Below are 21237 nucleotides of genomic sequence, written 5' to 3'. Positions count from 1 at the left end.
ACAATACGAGAGTAATATTGTATATAACTCAAATTTTTGTTTCAGAAATTTTAACATAACCTTCTTATAGTAGTAAATGATTTTTTTAGAGTAAAATAATATATCTGAATTTTAAAAACTTGACCACACAATTCCCACTATGATGATTGCTAACAGGTATATGGTGCAGGTAAGTTGGTAAGTGTCTAATCTTCAAGGGTAACTTTTCATGATAAGCATTCACCACCCAGCACCTGATGATGCAGCCAACGTGCCTGGCCCCTTCTCTGTCAAGGTCATTTTAAACTCTGGAGTTTAGGGAGTGATTTTTATTTTGAAGGAAAACATTTCGAGACAACTCTCTAACTATATAAAGTTTTGTGAATTTGTATGGCATTATCTCTAGATTACCAGAATATATCTCCAGTAAGAAATGCTCTCATCTTTTCAAATTATCTTAGGTAACACGTCACCTTGCCAAACTCTTCGACAGCATTGCAGATCTGCAGTTTGAAGATGAGGATGTGTCTACCCCCAGAGCAATTGGAATGTACAGCAAAGAAAAAGAATACGTCCCATTCCAAGCTGAATGCGAATGCATAGGCCATGTAAGATATGATTATAAAGTTGTCTATATTACAGGAGTATTTTGGGGATAATTTTTTTTGAGAGAGGGCACGCACGAGCGAGAGCGGGAGAGAGGCAGAGAGAGTTTGGGGCGGGGGGGAGAGAATCCTAAACAGGCTCCATGCCCAGCATGGAGATGACCTGGGGCGGTTCCACACCATGAGAGCATGACGTGAGCCAAAATCAAAAAGAGTCGATTACTTAACCCACTGGGCCACCCAGGCTCCCCTCAGGGTAATTTTTAAAGTTTGAATTGAACAAGAAAAGAAGTCAACTCCTGTCACATCAGTCCCTGGTTAGTTGAGTGCTCAGAGTTTCCTGTTTGCCCACGTCCAGTGTGACTGCTGTGCTGTGCCAAACTCTGCCATGCCTCCCAGTTTCTGCTCCTTTGGCTTCAGCACATCAGAGTCTCAGAAATGCTAGCAGTCGAGCTGGTCAGGAAGCATTGTCACAGATTGAATGAGTGGACGCCAGAATGAAAAGCCTGTTCAACCCAGTGACCGAGCCTCCTATAAAGCTTATTGGTTTCATCACAGAGAGTATGAGGAAAGCAGCACCTTGGCAGTAAAGCGTGTTTTAAAGAGGCTTGTGGTTCAGGATTGTGATGTGAATGTTGTAAATGGCTGCTCATAAATAAAGTCGACTGAATCTACCAGGCCGATGTCCCATACTCCTAATTACCACGTGCACAGACAGTTAAGGTAGCATATTCTCTTTTTGCACAGCCAAATACCTGAAAAATATTCTTAATGGTTAAGTGCAAGAATGGCTCATTATGATTTATGAAAGCATTTTTGGCGTTTTCAGATGATGTAGAGAAATTGCATCTTTTTATGATGATGCTTGAGCAGATTGAGTTAATCCAGAGAGTCACAGAGACCATAGCCTCCATTACAGAACTGTTCAGGTTGAGGCAGTTTCCTTAAATTGTCCCTTGCTGAAATGTGATGGGAGCCTTGAAAAAAAAAAAAAAACAGGGGTTTTCTTTATTCCCCTCTGTTCCTTTTTAATATTGTACCAAGAAATCCTGCCAAATGAAGGGGAAGCAGATGGTGGAATACTTTGATTAAAATGTATTTTTTGATCTCTTGGGGTCTTTAGGATATTATTACAGTGATTAGAAAAAGTCACCATAAACTATCTTGACAAAAGCGTGTTGCTGTCTGGTAACCTCCCCTGCAGACTGGTAAGCCGACTGGCGTAGTGCCCAGAAGGACGACAGTCCATTTGACAGATGTGGTTGTCACTAGCAGGAGCCCTTGGTATTGAAAGTTTTCACGGTGCTCTAATTTATTCTATATAAGCAAGTTAGGCTAGAGACTCGAGCATATACCACATTCAGTCTCTAATTGCCTTTGTTTTATAAAAAGATGCTCTTTACATCTTTCCCTCCCTGCGCTTTTATGATTGGTTCCTCCCAAATTAGACTATTTGTATTTTGTTAGATTAGTGTTTATTGAATACCTACTATGTGCCAGATGCTGGGTTAAATTTCTGGGGATCCAGAAATGAACAAGACATGTTCACTGTCTTGGAGGAGCTCTTAGTTTTCCTGGAAGAAATGGGTAATTATAATGAATTATAATGAAGAAGTGGATAATGATAATGGGAAGTGGTAATTGTTTTCACAGAGGGTTGGGAAGAGGCTGATGAAATATCAGAAAGGGGAGGGTTTGAGCCACATCACATCAGTTTATTTCTCAAATCATGCTGAACGAAGTTGCCACTCTTGGCATATTCATCTGAGCACGAGGCGATACATCACCTTGTATGTATATTCAGTCTTCCCAGATGGACTGGAAAGTTCTTGAGAACAGGTGGCCATGTTGAGGACCTGGATCCCAGAGTACTCTGGGATATGCTCACATGCTGTCTGATTTACTGAAAGAACTAGTCGCTGGGTAACATCAAGAGTTGGGCTTAGTGACCCAGTTGGACTTAGTCATGGTGAGACTGGAGACCCTGATCTCAGGCAGGTGAACAGTGACCCGTTACGTAGTCAGAGGCGAAGGCTCTCGGGATGTTGGGCCCGCTGCCAGCCAGTGCTTCCTTTTTCTTTCAGTAGAGAAGGCTGTCAGCTCATCAACTACCTATCACTCTTTCCAAGTCCTCTAGAGAAAGATACTCTAGGAATGAATGTTTCTGCCGTCTTCACAGAGGCAGACAAAGAAAACAGTTTTAACATTTTCACAATCTCCTGTGGTCTTTGGAATTTATTTATTACAGTCATTTTTTATTGAGGTCGATTATTTGCAAATAGTATGTGTATTCTTTTTGTTATATAACACCCATGGAAACACATGCGGGTAAATATAACAAAGCATATTTGAACATAATAGAAAACTGGGTAAAATATATTTGTGGGGGCAAAATAAACTTGGTTTTTTTTAAAACAAAGATTAACTTTCACAAGTCAGCAGTTGTCCTCTCTCTTACACTTTCCTGCTGTCTAATTTTTGACAAGTGTGAAGATGAGAGCCAGTAGGGAATATAATTAAGACACTTGCTGAAAATACTTTGTCTTAAGAGTAAGAAATAGGAGGATTTTAGAGAATTTTCAGTATATTTAAAAATTATCAAAAAGAAACATTTTTAGGGGCGCCTGGGTGGCGCAGTCGGTTAAGCGTCCGACTTCAGCCAGGTCACGATCTCGCAGTCCGGGAGTTCGAGCCCCGCGTCGGGCTCTGGGCTGATGGCTCAGAGCCTGGAGCCTGTTTCCGATTCTGTGTCTCCCTCTCTCTCTGCCCCTCCCCCGTTCATGCTCTGTCTCTCTCTGTCCCAAAAATAAATACACGTTGAAAAAAAAAATTTAATAAAAAAAAAAAAAGAAACATTTTTAAAAAATCAATCTGCCATTATTCCCAAAGCTCTAGAATCTTACTCTAGCGTATTACTCTGTAGATGGCTGTGATGTTTGGTTTCTCAGAACACTGTGCATTACTACAGGGGATCTCGATCCAGAACCCCCTTGTCTTCACATCTGAGAGACAGATAGTTGAGAACACTTGTATTGAGGCTGCAGAAAGTTACTCTAGCAGGTGAGATGAGCGCTATCCTGGGAGAGGACAGGTTCGTATAGGAAGGACTTCATCCGTTGTTGTTCGTCTTCCATTTGTGTTCTGCCTCTTCCAGTTTTCTCTGTAGGTTTAAAATAAGTCCACCCTAGGCCCCACCGTCCACATGGCCTTTGAGCTCATTGGAGGATGGAATTATCCCTCTTCCGTAGTTCAGCCTGTGTTAAATCATTTCATTTTGCTTCGAAAGGTGGAAACGTGGCTGCTGCAGCTTGAACACACTATGCAGGAAACTGTGCGACATTCCATCACAGAAGCCATAGCAGCCAGTGAGGAGAAACCAAGGGAGCTGTGGATCTTCGATTTCCCTGCTCAAGTTGCACTAACAAGCTCGCAGATCTGGTGGACGACAGATGTAGGGATAGCCTTCAGTAGGCTGGAGGAAGGCTATGAAACGGCCCTAAAGGATTTCCATAAAAAACAGGTATTTTATAGATTTATAATTTTGAGACTTGACGGGACTTGAAGAGGTAAACATACACACACACATTCATTCATTCATTCATTCATTCATTCATTCATTCATTCATTCATTCATGGAGGGCCTTCTGTGTGCCAGGCACTGTGCTAGGACTATTTCAGTAATCGGTTGTTTAACTTTTTAATTTTCTAGCTTTGTGTTATCCTTCTAGTTTGCTGCAGGGGTTAAAAAAAATCTCATCCATTATCCTCCAAAGCTCTAGTATGTCACAGATACCTAGATACTGTGCCTATTTCTTTGCTTCTGTGTAGGACTCTCTTCATCTAGGCTAATGATGTATTTATTACAAAATATGTACATGATTTGAATGACTCAGAAAGATGGAGGGCTGTTCAGCAAAGACAGATGTTTTCATGTATTTTGGGTTTTGGTTAATTATGAGTCACAGATGAGCAATTTTGGAAAACAGCCTATTTTGAATTCCATGTTATTCACCCCAGTTAGGCTATGACCTCTACTTAAGCCTCCCATCTTAAGGTGAGCTCATAGTTGTGAAACAATTCAGAGATAAGGCCTTTCTGTCGGCTTTTAGATTAAGGGAATACTAGGCTTGAAAGGTATTTAAACATTAGTGTGTCTACCTTCTTGTTTTGAGTGGATCAAGTGTGAATCGAGAGATATTAAGTAACTTGCCCGGTGTCGTACAATGTGTAAGTAACACAGGCAGGGGCAGCAGAAGTCAGAATGCTTTCCACGTCTCTCCAGTACTGGTCCTCCTAGCAGTACTTGTAACTCAGTCCCTTAAAAATCAAACAGATTCAGAGAGGGAAGGATACTTGTAACGTTAACACATTCAGGAATTTTAGGTTTTAGAGGGTGCTGATTATTTCTTTTAATTTTGCTTTAATCTTGAGTGGAGACAACCTGATTTGTTTATGTTACTAAAAGAGTTTTTGTATTGTTTGCTTTTGGGGAGGAATATATTCTTGATAATCATCTTGAGGAAACTAGGGCATTGGTTGAAGTTACAGGATTAGATTTTTAAAAGTGGCTGGTTTCCTCCTAGGGTCAAGAGCTTTACAGTTCTAGTTGCTGCCCCTTGGATGAGGAAGCTAAGTAGTTAATTTTTTTTTTCATCAACCTTAATAGTAAATTAAATTGCAATTAATTATATTATGGTTTTATTATAAAAATACCTTTCTGGTTAATTCGTTGATATCTGTGCTTTTATTGTAAGTATTTTCATTATCTGTGAAGTAAGAATTTTTAAAAATAGTTACAATATCCTTTTTAAGTTTCAGGTATAATCGATCATTGCTCAGACTTAAATTTTTCAACATAGATCCTCCTCCTCTATTTTTCCCTCACTTCATTTAATGGTCTCCTTGCTTCCAGTGTATCATTTTGTGTGATTATTAGGATATTCAATTGCTTAAGACCGTAAATGATATTTTATGGATATTTCTTCTATCAACTTTATTATTTTCAGTTTCATGGTTTCTTATTAATGTTTATTATTAAAAATTAAGAAGAAGAAAGTATGGGGCACCTCGGTGGCTCAGTCAGTTTAGCTTCTGACTCTTGATATCGATTCAGGTCATTATCTCCCTGTTGATGAGCTCAAGTCCCGAGTTGGGCTCTGTGCTGAGTGTTGAGCCTACTTGGGATTCTCTTTCTCCCTTTCTCTGCCCCTATCCTGCTCAAGCTTTCTCTCTCTCTCAAAATAAGTGAATAAACGTTTTAAAAAAAGATTTAAAAGTGTTAATTAAAAAAAAAAGAAGGGGCACCTGGGTGGCTCAGTCGGTTGAGCCCCCGACTTCACCTCAGGTCATGATCTTGTGGTTTGTGAGTTTGAGCCTTGCATTGGGCTCACTGTCAGTACAAAAGCCGGCCTCAGATCCTCTGTCCCCGTCTCTCTGCCCCTCCCCTACTTGTACTCTCTGAAAACTAAATAAACATTAAAAAATGTGTTTCTAGGTATTTTTTTGATGAACAAAGTATAGATTGAAAAAGGAAAATAACTTTTCTTTCTTTCTTTCTTTCTGTCTTTCTGTCTTTCTGTCTTTCTTGTTTATATCCAGGTCAGTTTGCATATAGTGCAATAATGATTTCAGGAGTAGAATTCAGTGATTCGTCCCCTACATGTAACGCCCAGTGTTCATCCCAACAAGTGTCCTCCTTAATGCCCATCACCCGTTTAGCCCATCCCCCCCACCCAAAACCCTTCCAGCAACCCTCAGTTTGTTCTCTGTATTTAAGAGTCTCTTCTTTTTTGTCTCCCTCCTTGTTTTTATATTATTTTTGCTTCCTTTCCCTTATGTTCATCTGTTTGGTATCTTAAATCCCACATATGAGTGAAGTTACATGATATTTGACATTCTCTGAGTAATTTTGATTAGTGTGATACACTCTACTTCCATCCATGTTGTTGCAAATGGCAAGATTTCATTCTTTTTGATTGCCAAATAATAGTCCATTGTGTGTGTGTGTGTGTGTGTGTGTGTGTGTGTGTATGTGTATATATGTATATGCATGCCACATCTTCTTTATCCATTCATCCATCGATGGACATTTGGGCTCTTTCCATACTTGGGCTATTGTTGATAGTGCTGCTATAGACATTGGGGTGCATGCACCCCTTTGAAACAGCACACCTGTATCCTTTGGATAAATACCTAGTAGTGCAATTGCTGTTTTGTAGGGTACTTCTAATTTTAATTGTTCCACACTGTTTTTCAGAGTGGCTGCACCATTTTACATTCCCACTAGCAGTGCAAAAGGGTTCCTCTTCTCTGCATTCTCGCCAACATCTGTCATTGTCTGAATTGTTAATTTTAGCTATTCTGGTGTGAGGTGGTATCTCATTGTGTTTTTGATTTGTATGTCCCTGATGATGAGTGATGCTGAGAATTTTTTCATGTGTCTGTTAGCTATCTGGTTGTCTTCTTTGGAAAAGTGTCTACTCATTCTTTTGCCCATTTCCTCACAGCTATTTGTTTTTTGGGTGTTGAGTGTGATAACTTCTTTCTAGATTTGGGGTACTAACCCTTTATCTGATATGTCATTTGCAGATATCTTCTCCCATTCTGTCGGTTGCCTTTTAGTTTTGCTGATTGTTTCCTTCACCGTACAAAAGCTTTTTATCTTGATGAGGTCCCGGTAGTTCATTTTTCTAAAGTTTGTTTGTTTATTTTGAGACAGAGTGTGAATAGGGGAGGGACAGGGAGAGTGTGTGTGTGTGTGAGAGAGAGAGAGAGAGAGAGAGAGAGAGAGAGAGAGAGAGAGAGAGAATGAATCCCGATGTGGGGCTTGAATTCACAGACCATGATATCATGACCTGAGCTGAAGTTTGATGCTTAACCAACTGAACCACCCAGGCACGCAGTAGTTCCTTTTTGCTTTTGTTTCTCTTACCTCCAGAGACCTGTCTAGTAAGAAGTTGCTGTAGCCAAGTTCAAAGAGGTTGTTGCCTATTTTCTCTTCTAGGATTTTTTTAAATTTTAAATTTTATTTTTTAAAATTTACATCCAAATTAGTTAGCATCAAAAATTAAAATTAAAAAAATGAAAAATTAAAATTAAAAAAATTAAAAAGAGAGATTGTTAACTAATCCAACTAGTTAGCATCTACTGAGAGGATCACGTGGTTCTTATCCTTTCTTTTATTGATGTGATGTATCACATTGATTGATTTGCAGATATTTAACCTGCCCTGCATCCCAGGAACAAATTCCACTTGATCATGGTGAATAGTTCTTTCAATGTATTGTTGTATCCAGTTGGCTGATATCTTGAGAATTTTGACATCCATGTTCATCAGGAAAATTGGTCTGTAGTTCTTTTTAGTGGGGGTCTTTGGTTTTGGAATCAAGGTAATACTGGCCTCATAGAGGGAGTTTGGAAGCTTTCCTTTCATTTCTATTTTTTGGAACAGCTTGAAAAGAATAGGTGTTAACCCTTCTTTAAATGTTTGGTAGAATTCTCCTGGAAAGTCTTCCCGCTCTGGACTCTAGTTTTTTGGGAGATTTTTGATTACTGATTCAAATTCTTCACTGGTTATAGGTCTGTTCAGATTTTCTATTTCTTCCCATTTCAGTTTTGGTAGTTTATATGTTTCTAGGAATTTGTCCATTTCTTCCAGATTGCCCAATTTATGGCATATAATTGCTCATAACATTCTAGTCTTATTGTTTGTATTTCTGCAGTGTTGCCTGTAATCTCTCCCCTTTATTTCTTGATTTTATTTATTTGGGTTCTTTTTGTTTTTGATCAAACTGGCTTGGTTTTATCAACTTTGTTAATTCTTTCAAAGAACCAGCTCCTGGTTTCATTGATCTGTTCTATTTTTTTTTTTTTAATAGCATTGATTTCTGTTCTAATCTTTATTTCCCATCTTCTGCTGGTTTTGGGCTTTATTTGTTGCTCTTTTTCCAGCTCTTTTAGGTGTCAGATTAGGTTGTGTATCTGAGATCTTTCTTCCTTCTTTAGGAAAGCCTGCATTGCTGTGTACTTCCCTCTTAGGACTGCCTTTCCTGTGTCCCAGAGGTTTTTGGCTGTCATGTTATCATTTTCATTGGCTTCCATGTACTTTTTCATTTCCTCTTTACTTTCTTTGTTAACCCATTCATTCTTTAGTAAGATAATCTTTAATCTCCAAGTATATCTAGTCTTTCCAATTTTTTTTCTCTTGGTTTATTTTGAGTTTGATAGCATTGTGGTCTGAAAATATGCACGGCATGATCTCGATCTTTTTGTACTTCTTGAGGGCTGATTTGTGACCCAGTATGTGATCTATTCTGGAGAATGAAGGAAAATAATGTTTAGAAAACTTAACCATAGCATTCACAGATTCTCTTCCCATAGATAACCATGGATGACATTTTGGTACAGAGACATCAAAAGTTTTTCCTCTCTCTTTTTTTTTTTTTTTTTTTTAATGTTTTTAATGTCTGAAGGAGAGAGATACAGAGCATGAGTGGGGGATGGGCAGAGAGAGAGGAACACAGAACCACAGAAGTTCCAGGCTCTAAGCTGGCAGCACAGAGAGCCCGACACAGGTCCTGATCTCACAAACCCTGAGATCACGACCTGAACCAAAGTCAGACGCCCAACTGACTGAACCATCCAGGTGCCCTAGTCTCTCTCTTTCTATGTGAATGTGTAGACACCTCTCTCTCTCTCTCTCTCTTTCTCTCTCTCTCTCTCTCTCCCTCTGTATAAACACACAAGCATGTGTGTGTGTGTGTGTCATTGCCTAGCTATTTATATAAATAAATTTTTGTGCTGATATATATCCATATATCTAAATCTACACAGAAAAAATAGTTTGTTGTTTTTTTACCTTCAAACATTACTACTTTATATTTTCACTCAATATGTTATCTACATTTTTTGCTTGTTGTAAATTATATATGTATATAAATTGACACTAAAAACCACCAAATAGTATTCCTTTATATGGATATACCAGAATTATTTCCTGCCTCCTCTGGGTCTAGTCTGAGAGTCTGAGTGTTTAGGCGGCCCTATTGTAGGTTCTGTGGTTCCAACAGTGAAGGTCCTCCTTTCAGTGTGCTTGTGTTCTAGTTAACTGTTAATAGATCTTACCTCTTCCTCACAAGGACATTGCAAACCTTTATTCTGATCTCCATGTCCTATTTTATATGCTGCTGTTTAATTTTTTTTAATCAACCTTTACTTGTGTTACTTTATTATTATTTTTTTAATTTTTGAGAGAGATTGACAGAGTGTGAGCGGGGGAGGGGCAAAGAGAGAGAGAAACACAGAATCCGAAGCAGGCTCCAGGCTCCAAGCTGTCAGCAAAGGGCCCAACACGGGGCTCGAACTCACAAACCGCAAGATGATGACCTGAGCCACTCAGGCACCCTACTTGTGTTACTTTAAATCTTAGATTTATCAACATATTTAGCAGTGACTTTGCTCTTTTTTTTTTTTAACCCCATTTCTTATTTTGAAATTCAATTCCTTTCTTCTTATAATGTATCTCTTAGGGGGTTGTGAAGTGATGGATAATAAGTAGGAAATTTTTTGATCCCTTTATTTTGATTTCCTTCTTCATATTTGAATCCTAGATTTCTTCTTTAAAAAATTTTTTTTACTATCCATTTATTTTTGAGAGCGAGAGAGAGACAGAGCATAAGCAGGGTAGGGGCGGAGAGAGGGAGACACAGAATCCGAGCTGTCAAAACAGAGCCAGACGCAGGGCTTGAACTCAGGAACAGTGAGATCATGACCTGAGCCAAAGTCAGACGCTTAATCGACTGAGCCACTCAGGCACCCTGAGGCCTAGATTTCTAAGTTGAGAATTACTTACTTTCAGAACTTTAAAAATATTGTATTATCTTGTACCCATCATTGTTTTTGTATACTTAGGTCAAATTATTTTTACTTCATAAGCAATCTGTCTTTGGTCTTTGGTTCCTTTTATAATCTTTTTCTTTTTGTGGTTCTGATGTATTATTCTATTGTATCTAGTTGTAGATTCCCCCCTGACCCCCGCCCCCCCACCACTGCTTTTAAAATGTAGCCTGCTAAGGACTTTGTGAACTTCTTGAATCTTCAGTTACATGTCTGTCTTCAATTCTGGTAAAGTTCCCTCCATTTTTTGTTTGATCGATGCCTTTTTCTATTTGCTGTATTTTCTTCATTTACAATTTAATCTGCTGTATGTTGGGGTTTCTCATGCTGTCCTTCCTGTCTTTTAACCTCTATCTCATATTTTCAAACTCTGCATTATTTGTGTTGTAATTTAGGTACCTTTTTTTTAGGTAACTTTTTGAATAGTTTATTATTTTTTTGGTAATCTTTACATCCAACATGGGTCTCAAACTTACAACCCCCAGTTTAAGAGTTGTGTACCCTACCATCTGAGCAAACCAGGACCTGCTCAGGTGATGTTTCGAATCTGTCCTCCACATCACTAATATTTTTTTTCTTATAGGTTGATGATGAAGAAAAAAGAATCTAGGTCCAGATTATGTACGTTAAAATGTCAACTCATTCGCTGTGGTTCATTAGCTGTGTTGCCTTGGGTGTCTTAAATAACCACTCCGTGCCTCAACATCATAGTCTGTAAAACAGTAATAATAACAGCACCTGTATCACAGTATTGGTAGGATTACGTTAATGTATTTAAAACACCATTTAAAAGTGCTCAACAAAATTATTTTTTTTAATTTTTTAAATGTTTATTTTTGACAGAGAGAGAGAGAGAGAGAGAGAGAGAGAGAGACAGAGCATGAGCGGGGGAGGGGCAGAGAGAAAAGGAGACACAGAATCCGAAACAGGCTCCAGGCTCTGAGCTGTCAGCACAGAGCCTGATGCAGGGCTTGAACCCACAGATCATGAGGTCATGACCCAAGCTGAAGTTCGATGCTCAACCAACTGAGCCACCCAGGTGCCCCACAAAGAGCTGGACAAAATTTAAGTTAGCCATTGTTGCTGTTGTGAAAATGGCAATAACAATGGTGTCTGACGTGATGCATAATTACCCCCACAATTTATCATAAAGATTTATTTATCATAAAGATTTTAAATCTACAAAAAAAATGAATTGTGTAATGATCTGCAAACCTAACACCAAGATTCTGCAATTAACATTTTAGTTTATCATGCTGTCTGTGCTTCATCCACCCCTCTGTAGATCCCTCTTTCCACCTTCTTTTTATCATTCATTTTAAAGGGAATTGCACATGCCAGTAATCTGTACCTATAAACATTGCAATATAAATATTCCTTTTGTCAGTTTAAGTTTGATTATTATATCTCAATTTCCCAAATTTCTTTTTAGTTCTTTAAAAATCTCTTCAGCATGGCTTTTATTTTTTGTCTCAATTATTTTAAAGAGACCTTTTTAATAGTCTGATTTAGATTGTTCTAATGCTAGTTCTTTTAAGGCTGGTTATTCTGTTAAATTGAATTTGGTTTTTTTATGTTCATTTTTAAGTTTATCTAGGTTTGTTTTCTCTGTAGGAATTCTGTGTGCCACAGAGAGAGCATGTGTCTCTATCGTGTGTGTTCTTGTTTCTTCTAGGTTTCCACCGGTTTGTGGATTCTGGATTAATTTTGTGGTTGATTACTCAGTTTAGGATTTTTAGATCCCTTGGCATAGGCTTGAGGTTTTGATATCTCGTAGGGGACTTTTTTCCTCTCCAAAAGCCCAAGATATTTCAGGCTTTCATCTTGCTTCTCTGAGCTGGGGGGTTTGAGTTTTTCTAGAGTCCTTTATTAGACTCTCTACGACTCTGAGGATCTCAATTCTATGTCAGGGTCTCAATTCCAACTCCCAGCCTTGCTCAGGAAGTGTGAGAGACAGAAATGTGTTCCCGTGTAGCAGTTTAAACCTCAGTCTCTGGATGTTTGAATCTCTACGCAGATCCCACTTTAGGGTGCTGTGGTATTAGCATATTAGCTACATTCTACTGTTGTGCCTTTTGAGGCACATTCCTGGCATCAGGGACTATCACACACACACCCTGCCCCCCAGCCTCTTCTCCTCCTCGTTTGACTGTGGACTTGGCACATGAGTGGATTTTTGCTTGATTTAAAATAAAGCAGTTAATAAAGGAGTTGCTCATTCATCTTAATCCCGTATGTTGCAGAGTATCTGTTGTTATTATTACTACTTAATCCGGACCATTAGGTTATTTTTTTAAATTTGGGCTACCATTAACAATCCTACAGTAAACAGCCTTGTATGTACGTACATACATACATGTTGCACATATTTTTCTTTATTTTTTCGGGATAAACTGCCAGAAGTAAAAATGCTAGGTCCGAGTATAACTCAGTTAAGCCTTTGGAACATTGTGCAAATGGAACTTCCCAGTATCAGTGTATGAGAAGTGTCTGCTCTCTATCCTGTCAGCAACATCAAGTTGATTCTTTTTATTCTTATAACTAAAGGTGGTCATATCCCAGGAGCTTCAGCGTATTCCAGTAATGAACAGAATTTAGTGTTTTTTTTTCTCCCTTAAAATAGTTTAAAATTTTTTTACTTTAAGAGTTACATAATGCTTCTTTTTCATGTTGAAGGAGAAGCAGTGAAGAAGGTTGATGAAAAAGGCGTTTATCTGCTTAATTATGAAACACTTCCAGTACAAATTGAAATGTTTGACAGACCAGCCAACAGATGCCTTCAATACAGTGTTTCAATTTTGTAACTGATACTAATATGCATGTTAGAGAAGCTAACATGTGAATATGGTCGAGGCTATAGTGTGGTTCCTGAGAAGTGTGCCCATCTACACTGAAACCTCTTCAGTGTTCTCTATTTAAAAATGGATGTAACCATCTGCTGGAGTTTGTTTTTAATTAAAATTACTTGTGCTAACACTGTGAGCGGTTTTTAAAATGAACGTTATTTTTTTAAAATAGTTTCATTTTACAGCTAAGATCAGAGTTGGCTGTAATTAGTGATCTACCTGCACAAGTAATTTCTTTGCTTAGTCCTCACCTGCAAATTGTAGTGAGACAAATTAACTAATTATTTTAACCTCTGTTTTTTCCTTTAGACATACTGTGATTTTATGTTAGATAATGTTGGGATTAAAGGCAAAAATACTGCATTTTGGATACACATCCTTGCCTTGCCAGAGTCTTTGAAAATACTACAGATAGAATAAATTTAATTCCTCAGCTTTGAGGGTTCCTTGGCAAAAGTCTTTTGTTTTGGCAGCTTGGGAGCTGGTAAGAAAGATTTTTTACTCTTCCTTTATTATTAAGCTGTGTGGAAATCATCAAAGAAGTGGAAACATTTTGGACTTGAAAAACTTAATTATTACTGTGCTGGGACATGACCCCGAGTTCTTTCAGTGGGACTCAAGATAAGTGATGTGAAACAATCCATCCCCCCCCCCCCACAAGGACTAAATAATGTATATAAGGAAGAAACTCTGATTTTGCTTCTTAAGGCCAATATTTGGCCTCATTTTTAGTCATTGACTGAGAAATTCTTTGAAAAGCAATTGAATACGATGTTGATAGTATTCTTACCTTAGTGCATGAATAGGGAAAGCCTCTGAAGCCTGAAGCTACCCAGTGTATACTGGACAGAAGTTTTTGCTTTTGCCTCTTTATAAAAGTGTGATTTCATAGCCTCGTGCTTTCTAATATAGCAGGAACCCATGAGGAGAGCAATACTCTCTACCTCTCCTCTCTATTAAAAGAAACATTTGCCATAATTTACCAATCTAGTAGGCTTTTATTCCATGATGCATGAATCAGACAGCATCCAGTTTAACAGGTAGAAGGAAGGTTGGGCAGCTTTTTCTTTGAAGGATGGGATAGAAATATTTGTCTTTCTGGGCTGTATAGTGTATTTCACATCTACTCATTTTTGCTGTTGCAGTAGGGAAGAAATCATAGGCAATTTTTAAATACATAGGCATGATGGGGTTCCAATAAAACTTTATTTATAAAAACTGGTAGTGAGCCAGATTTTGCTAGTGGCTACTTTGGCTACATCTGTAGAACAGATACTGAAGTAACTGAAAATCTCTACAGTGAGAGATATAAGAGAAAAAGAGTTTTGTTACTGATATATGCCATGTGAGTCCACTCTGATCCATTAATCCAAGAATTGTTTCTTTGAGTAGACCATAACAATAAATTTTTGCAAGTTAAGAGAAGAAAGAAAAAAAAAAGTCGGGGGGGGGGGCAAAGGAAAGGAACTATAACTTCTTAGGAGAAGAGATTTTAAAAAGACCATATGATCTGATGTGTGATTCTATGCTAAATGTTAAGTCAAAAACCTAAAATAAACAGGTGATTCTCCATGAACACTCTTTCTGAAATAGATTTTAAATGAGGTAGAAACTTGAGTAGACAAGTAACTACAGAAATAATTGAAACGGTAATTAAGGTTGTTGAAGTTGCATACCCACACCCTAAGTTGAGCCCTGCTCCAGTGGTTTCATCAGAAGTTTAAAAAAATAAAAGTACCATTATATATCAACTCTTCTAGAGTGTAGAAAAAATGGAAAATCATTTTATTCATTTTACAGAGTGCTAATAAACATTGCAAAACACAGGCATTGATAAAATATGAGAGAAAATCTGTTGGACAGTCTCATGAACTAACCTATCCTCTTTTTTTGGTCTGGAGTTTTCACTTAACACTGTTGGAAGACAATCTATTGTGGGTCTCAGATTTTGTACATTTTTTGAGCAGAGGTACTTATTGCCTTTGTTCTAGACTATCTTCACAAGAATGTTTGTATAACAAACATCCTTAGAAGACAGTGTTTCTCTCCAGAGCAAAGGGCAGATTGGCTTACTCTCCAGTAAAATAAAGATAAAATCTTCCAGGGCAAAGGTCAGACATGCTTACTGTCTGTTAGAAAAGTTTAGGTTCCCTAAACTCAAGGTTCCTCTCCTATGACACAGCTCACAGCATTCACAAGCCTTATGTGGCTCTTTTGGGATTATCCTTGAAAAGCTGGGGGTCAGGAATTGGTGTAAATGTTGATACTTTGATACTAAATACTATTGCTCTAATGAACCCTCTTTTATCTGTGACTCAGAGGCTCTGTGTCTTCTGCCAGCATCCCTTAATGTCTGCCAGGCTGACTTTAGCATGCAAGTAGAGTAAGATCTCAGACCCGTCTCATTTCTTAACAAGCATGTTGTTACATGTATTAGAAGTTCCTTCTTTTTTGTTTCTTAGAATTGCATTGCATAACTATACCATGCTTTGTGTATTCTGTTGATTGACCCTGGGGTTTCCAGTTTGAGGAGACTGTTTCTAAAGCTGCTTGGAGCATTCTTATCCAAGTCTTTTGACCTATATTTTCCTTTCTCCTGGGTAAAGTATCTAAAAGTGAAATGGCTGAATCATAGGAAAGGTATATGTTTACCCATTTAAAAAAAAACTGCCAGACAGTTCTCCATTCTTACATTCCCATTAACAAGGTGACACAATTCTAGTTGCTTCATATTCCGGCCAGTATTGGGCGTCATCAGTCTTCACAATTCTGCTGGATGTGAAAGAGTCTCTCACTCTGTGTGTGTGTGTGTGTGTGTGTGTGTGTGTGTGTGTGTGTGTGTGTGTTTAACTTTATTTTATTTGAGAGAGAAAGAGAGTGAGAGAGAGAGAGAGGGAGGGAGGGAGGGAGGGAGGGAGTCCCAAGCAGGCTCCATGCTTAGCATGGAGCCCAATGCAGGGTTCAATCTCATGGTTGTGAGATCATGACCTGAGCTGAAATCAAGACTCAGTGCTTAACCACCTCAGTTACCCAGGTGCCCCTGTATCACTGTGCTTTCAATTGGCTTATCTCTAATGTCTGAAGATGTTGAGGGGCGCCTGGGTGTCTCAGTTGGTTGAGCCTCTTACTCTTGATTTCGGCTCAGGTCATGATCCCAGGGTTGTGGGATTAAGCCCCTGTTTGGGCTCTGTGCTGAAATTGGAACCTGTTTGAGATTTTTTTCTCCCTCTCCCTCTACTGCCCCACCCCATGCGTGCTTGTGTGTACTCTTTCTCTCTCTAAAATTAAAAAAAAAAGATGTTTAGTAACCTTTCACATGTTTATTGGCATTCCTGTATCTTCTGTTGTGCAGTATCTGTTCAAATAACTTGCCTAGGTTTTTTGTTTTTTGTTTTTTTTAATTGGATGTTTGTCGTTTTATTGTTGGTTAGAGGATTTCTTTATTTGGTTGCAATTCCTTTGTCAGGAAATGAATGGACTGCTCATTTTATTAATGGTATGTTTTGGGAATAGAATGTTTTCATTTTAATGTTTATAGTGTATCAAATTTTTCTTTGCTCGATACCTGTTATTTGTAAGAAATTCTTGTGTATCTCAGTGTTACGAAGATGTTCTCCTGTTTCCTTCTAGGAGATTGATGGTTATGGTTTTTTTTTCACTTAGATCTGTGATCCATACATCTTTTTCTTTTCTATTGTATTAACTTGGCACCTTGGTCAAAGTCAAATGAGTATATACGTAGGGGTCTATTTCCAGACTGCCCTGTTGCATTCCTCTATTTTTGTGTTTTCATGCCAAATCCACACTGTATTAATTACCGTAACTTTATAGTAAGCATTAAAATCATGTTATATATAGCCTCCAACTTAGTTCTATTTTTAATTTTTTCCCAAAAATTTTTGGATCATTCTAGGTTCTGTTCATTTCTACATAAATTATCATATTGTGTATTTATTTTTAGAAGCCTAATCTTTTATCCTAATTAAATTTTAACTGGAATGACATTCAGTATAAATAGGAATGTTGGAAGGGTGGATATCTCAACCATGATGAGTCTTCTCCAAGAACATGGTGTATGTTTTGACATAAGTTGTCTTTAATTTCTCTCAAAATATTTCTCTTGTTTTCAGTGTCAAGGTGTTACACATTTCTTGCTGGACTTACTTTTAGATAGTTTATATGTTTTGATGCTGTAAACATATTCTAATCAATTAAAATTTTTCTTTCCTAATATTTGTGGCTGGTATATAAGATTGATTTTTCAATATTCACCATGTGTCTTAGGACTCTGCCAAATTCGCTTTTTAATTTTAGTCAGGTTTTTTTTTTTTTAAGAATTTCATAGGCTTTGTTGTGTCCCTGAACATATCATCTGTCAGTAATGACAGGTTTACTTCTTGTCTCCTATTCTTTTTTGCCCTTTATTTCCTTTTCTTGAGTTACTGACTTGGCTAGGACCGCTAGTGCAATGTTGAATAAAAGTAGTTACAGCAGACGTTCTGGCCAGTTTCCAGTCTCAGGGAAGAAAAATTTAAATCTTCACCACTAAATATGATAGTAGTTACAGGCTTTTGTAGATGCCCTTTCTGAAATAGAGAACTTTTCTATTGCTGCCTACTGAGAATTTTTATCTTGAAGAGACCTTGAACTTGTTCAAATCTGTTAAGATTATTTGTGTGTCTGCCTCTTTTATTCTGTCACTGTGGTGAATTTTTGAATGCTAAACCAGTTTTGCATTCCTGAAATAAACTCTACTTGGTTATGATGTATTGTCATTTATATATGTGTATATGTATTTTTGCTGGATTTCATTTGCTAATATTCTGCCCAGAAATTCTCCATATATGTTCTTCAGTGATGTTTATCTGTAATTTTCTTAGAATACCTATGCCAGTTTGAGGATCAGCATTATGTTCCTTAAAAGGAATTTAAAGTATTTTATTCTCATGTATTTTGTGAAAGAGTTTATGATAAAAATCACTGGCGATGCCATCTGGGCCTGGAGTTTTCTTTGTGGAACTTTTTTTTTCTTTTTTTTAAGTTTGTTTATTTATTTTGGGTGAGAGAGGAAGAGAGAATCTCAAGCAGTCTCCGCTCTTTCAGTGCAGAGCCCAATGTGGGGCTCGATCTCACGAACTGCGAAATCATGTCCTGGGCTGAAATCAAGAGTCAGAGGCTTAACCGACTAAGCCACCCAAGTGCCCCATAATTCAATTTCTTTTATATATATATGCTGCTATGTAGCTTTTTCTTTTTTTCGTGTGTCACTTTTGAAAATTGTGTTTTTCAAGGTATTCATCCATTTCATTTAAGTCAACGACTGGCAAGTTACAGCCCTCTGGCCCAATCCTACCCAGTGCCTCTGTGTTTGGCTGCATTCGCGCTGTGGTGGCTACGCAGAATCGCTGCGGTAGAGTCAAATATTGACTGTCTGCACCTAAGTTTTTAGATGTATTGACGTGAATTGGTCTTTGTTTCCTGACATTATCCTTAGCACATCGGGAGGATCTCATATCATGTCCCTCTTGCATTCCTGGTGTTGGTGATTTGTGTTTTCTATCCCTCGCTTTTCTGTTTTTAATCAGACTTTCTTTTTGTTTATCAGGTTTATTTACATTTTCAGAGAAGTAATCTTTGTGTTAATTTTTCTCTGTTGTTTTATATTTCACATATTTCGGCTTTATCTTCATTATCTCCTTCTGCTTACTTGAATTTGCTCCTCTTGTTCAAGTTTCTTAAGGTGGGAGCTAATTGATGTTACACCTTTCTCTTTTCTAATGCAAGGATTTGAAGGAAACTTTATACCTCGATGAAGAATATCTATCAGAAACCTGCAGAGAAAATCATGCTTAATGGTGAAACTTTGGAATCATTTCCATTAGTGTCAAGAATGAGGTGATTACCCTTGCTGTCTCTGACATTCATTGCTTAATTTTGTGGTGGTTTTACCAATATGATTAGAGGAGTAGTAGGAGATGAACAGTGGAAAGGAAGGCAACAAACGGGGCTGCCGCAATGATCTGATAGTGTCAAAGGACTATGGGATCTAGTTTCTTTTGCAGTTTCCTTTGTTCCAGCTGAAATGAAAATCCATTGTTTCTGACACTGCTAAAGCTGAAACCTGGGTGTTTTTCAGGATTAGAGATCCTAGATGCTCTCATTATAAAACAAAAAGAATGTTACTTCTGTTTTACAACCAGTTGGGAAGGGATTGAGGGTTCTGGTAGCTCACCCCTCCACGCCCCCCCCCCCCCCCCCCGGAAAAGGCTATAGTAGTTACATTGCAATATTCACTTTGGTTTGCTAAGGACCATGAGCTCAGATCTTAGTATTTCAGCAGAAGAGCCCTTCCAGCTTCATGGCCACCACGGCTGGGCTGGGCAGGTTGGGAAATCTGCCGTGTCGGATGCTGGTGAAATTGGAGTCCTTTTGCTGCAAGAAAGATGTTCTTCTTCCTGTGTTGCCTTGTTTAAGCCTATAGCATTTAGGGACCTGGTTCTTTAGGTTCCCATACAGGTTCTCTTAATGGGGTACCACCACAGGAGTTGGGTCCAGCCAAAATGGACAGTCAGCTACCACCTGTATCAAGAACCATTCCTTTTCCTGACCTTGAGTCTGCTGCTTTCTTTGCCTGACATGCTCTTTCACGATGAGCTCACCATCATCCCACCAGGCAGGTGGCCCTCTTTTTGAACACCTTAGTGTCTTAGACATTTGTGACGTAGAAACCTCAGTGGTGGTCATGATGCATGTGGCTTTTTTGGGAAGTGTTTCCATTTTTAACCAAATAAGAGAATTCATAAGTGGTGGATACCTACTTATTTCTGCATGTCAGCTCTTCTCTGGCCAGGATGAGCTGATAATGAATATGCTATCCATGTGGGGAAGTTTTGTGTTTTATTTTTATTTATTTATTTTTTGATTTAACTTTATTTTTTATTTTTTAAAATTTACATCCAAATTAGTATATAGTAAAGCAATGATTTCAGTAGATTCCTTAATGCCCCTTACCCATTTAGCCCATTCCCCCTCCCACAACCCCTCCAGCAACCCTCAGTTTGTTCTCCATATTTATGAGTCTCTTTTGTTGTGTCCCCCTCCCTGTTTTTATATTATTTTTGTTTCCCATCCCTTATGTTCATCTGTTTTGTCTCTTGAAGTCCTCATATGAGTGAAGTCATAGGATTTTTGTCTTTCTCTGACTGACTAATTTCACTTAGCATAATACCCTCCAGTTCCATCCATGTGGTTGGAAATGGCAAGATTTCATTCTTTTTGATTGCTGAGTAATACTCCATTGTATATATATACCACTTCTTCTTTATCCATTCATCCATCGATGGACATTTGGGCTCTTTCCATACTTTGGCTATTGTCGATAGTGCTGCTATAAACATGGGGATGCACGTGTCCCTTCAAAAGAGCACACCTGTCCCTTGGATAAGTGCCTAGTAGTGCAATTGCTGGGTTATAGGGTAGTTCTATTTTTAGTTTTTTGAGGAAACTCCATAGTGTTTTCCAGAGTGGCTGCACCAGCTTGTATTCCCACCAACAATGCAAAAAGATCCTCTTTCTCCGCATCCTCACTGACATCTGTTGTTGCGTGAATTGTTAATGTTAGCCATTCTGACAGGTGTAAGGTGGTATCTCATGGTGGTTTTGATTTGTATTTCCCTGATGATGAGTGATGTTGAGCATTTTTTCATGTGTCGGTTGGCCATCTGGATGTCTTCTTTGGAGAAATGTCTATTCCTGTCTTTTCCCCATTTCTTCACTGGATTCTTTGTTTTTTGGGTGTTGAGTTTGATAAGTTCTTTCTAGATTTTAGATACTAATCCTTTATCTGATATGTCATTTGCTTATATCTTCTCCCATTCTGTCGGTTGCCTTTTAGTTTTGCTGATTGTTTCCTT

General features: G+C 38.2%; 1 protein-coding gene across 1 annotated transcript in view; it reads left to right on the top strand.

The window, feature by feature from the left end:
* DNAH11 (dynein axonemal heavy chain 11) overlaps positions 1 to 21237 on the top strand; it is a 349268-nt gene that overhangs the window by 117379 nt on the left and 210652 nt on the right. The window contains exons 29-30 of the mRNA XM_053218315.1: positions 441 to 587; positions 3871 to 4104. Of these exons, the coding sequence (XP_053074290.1) occupies positions 441 to 587; positions 3871 to 4104 (381 nt within the window). The remainder of the gene's footprint in view (positions 1 to 440; positions 588 to 3870; positions 4105 to 21237) is intronic.

Source organism: Acinonyx jubatus, chromosome A2, assembly GCF_027475565.1.
Source record: "Acinonyx jubatus isolate Ajub_Pintada_27869175 chromosome A2, VMU_Ajub_asm_v1.0, whole genome shotgun sequence".
Classification (NCBI taxonomy): Eukaryota; Metazoa; Chordata; class Mammalia; order Carnivora; family Felidae; genus Acinonyx; species Acinonyx jubatus.
This window is presented reverse-complemented; position numbering and strand designations above follow the sequence as displayed.